The sequence below is a fragment of the Dipteris shenzhenensis genome, chromosome 24, assembly GCF_047967505.1.
Source record: "Dipteris shenzhenensis isolate YYH24624 ecotype China chromosome 24, Dip_SZ_1.0, whole genome shotgun sequence".
In the NCBI taxonomy this organism is placed as follows: domain Eukaryota; kingdom Viridiplantae; phylum Streptophyta; class Polypodiopsida; order Gleicheniales; family Dipteridaceae; genus Dipteris; species Dipteris shenzhenensis.
This window is the reverse complement of record NC_141619.1, coordinates 52,192,084-52,193,664: the sequence shown is the minus strand read 5'-3', so window position 1 is coordinate 52,193,664 and position 1,581 is coordinate 52,192,084. Positions and strand designations below refer to the sequence as shown.

General features: G+C 46.7%; 1 protein-coding gene across 1 annotated transcript; it reads right to left on the bottom strand.

Moving 5' to 3' along the window:
• Nucleotides 1-206: 206 nt before the first annotated feature.
• Nucleotides 207-938, bottom strand: LOC147886755 (dirigent protein 20-like). Its single transcript, XM_087395899.1, has one exon. It carries the CDS (start codon nt 920-922, stop codon nt 368-370), a length of 555 nt encoding a protein of 184 aa, XP_087252025.1. The 5' UTR covers nt 923-938; the 3' UTR covers nt 207-367.
• Between the last annotated feature and the right edge of the window lie 643 nt (nt 939-1,581).

Genomic DNA, 1,581 nt, shown 5'->3' with positions numbered 1-1,581 from the left:
AATATCACATCACAGCGAGCGAGCGAGCAAGATGTACAAAACAAAACATGTTGGTTAGTGACTCTCGAGTCTCCTATAATAATCCTTTGATAAATATTTCTCTGTAAGCATGAAACCAAATGAGAAATTTTAAAAAGCGGAGGACAAAGAACCTCAGTCATCGGTCCGAGCACTTCTCTACAATCATGAATTCAAAGGGTCCAAAATGAGCAAACAGACGAGAAAGCGCTTTCTTTTGTGCTGAACAGTTCCAAATCACGCATGATAATACAACGACTTATGCCTGGTTGTGAAGCAAAGACTAACTCCCGAGCCCAAAGAACAAACCCCGTTAAATGCTTACGAGGCGTTGTGAAGTACGTCTGTTCTAGTACTTCATGTCTAACTCATAAAAAAACCACGACACGGTTTGATCGTCGACATCTGCTGTGGAGATGAGGGTCTGAGTAGCAACACCACGAGCGTAAGCAAAGTCTCCTGTACCCCCAACAATCGGCGCGTACTTTACCAGATCGGTGGCGATATCCACACCCAGCAAGCTCAAGGTGCCATTGTATTCGCTTGTAGAGATTGTAAAAGTTTGCGCCAGGAACAGGGTGAGGTTTTGCTGCCCAACGTTCCCATACCAGCCCTGAACACGACCCACATGCACGGAGCTTAGTGAAGAATTAGTGGTGATGGGATTGTCGAAGGTGTGGATGTCGCCGAACGCAAAGGACTGGTTCTGCACGGGCTGTGCAGATAAGGTAGCAGTAAACGGCGCTGGATTATTGAGGAAGCTGGTATTTTGCACAGCGATATACATATAGAAGCTGAGAGATCTGGGTTTCTTCCCGGCAGCGGCCACCGGGTGCACTGAGAACCGAGACGGAATAAGGAAAAACGCCAGCCCAAACAGCAGAAAGAAAGCGCGCCCGTCCATGATCTGGAGAGTGGAATCAGCCCAGAAAGTGATTTGTGGTCTGTTCAGGTTGCATTGCGTCGTTATATAGCACAACGCCAATGCATCATTCATCCGACGTAAGTAAGTGATTAGGAGCGACGTCCATTTGCAACGTCTATCGCCCAGTGCGGAGATTATTTAAATAACTTTTCGGCATCTTCTCGTGAGTCGCGGACTCGCGGCAGTCTGGCCATTTGACGTCTGAACTAACCTAGGCATAGCCATAGGTTGATGAGCTAGAACCCAGGTGGATGATCTGCATTGCCGTATCGTTAGTTCACTCTAATTTATATAAGCGCCTGCCTGCCGCGCCTTGCGACTTTCAATTCCCAAGGGCTCTTGAAGCACTCCCAGCAGTGGGTTGGACACCGACAGACTACGAACCGTCACGATGATGAGTGATTAACCATTTTTCAAAGATATGTGAGATTGTTAATAGTTATCGATGTCATGAATTCCACCTTCTCTCATGCTGCCTTGGTGCGTGTAACTTGTAAGTGCCCACGTCTCTCATAAAATAGTCTACTTGGAACTTGCTGGCTAGCCGATTTGATGACCATGGACGCTCCAAATTTCGAAACGCTTGACCTTTGTATGTATAAAGAAATGTTATTCCATTACGTAGGCAAACAAGGGGT

What these genes read in the sequence shown, in the direction of transcription:
- LOC147886755 (XM_087395899.1), bottom strand. Translation starts at nt 922, where the DNA reads ATGGACGGGCGCGCTTTCTTTCTGCTGTTTGGGCTGGCGTTTTTCCTT.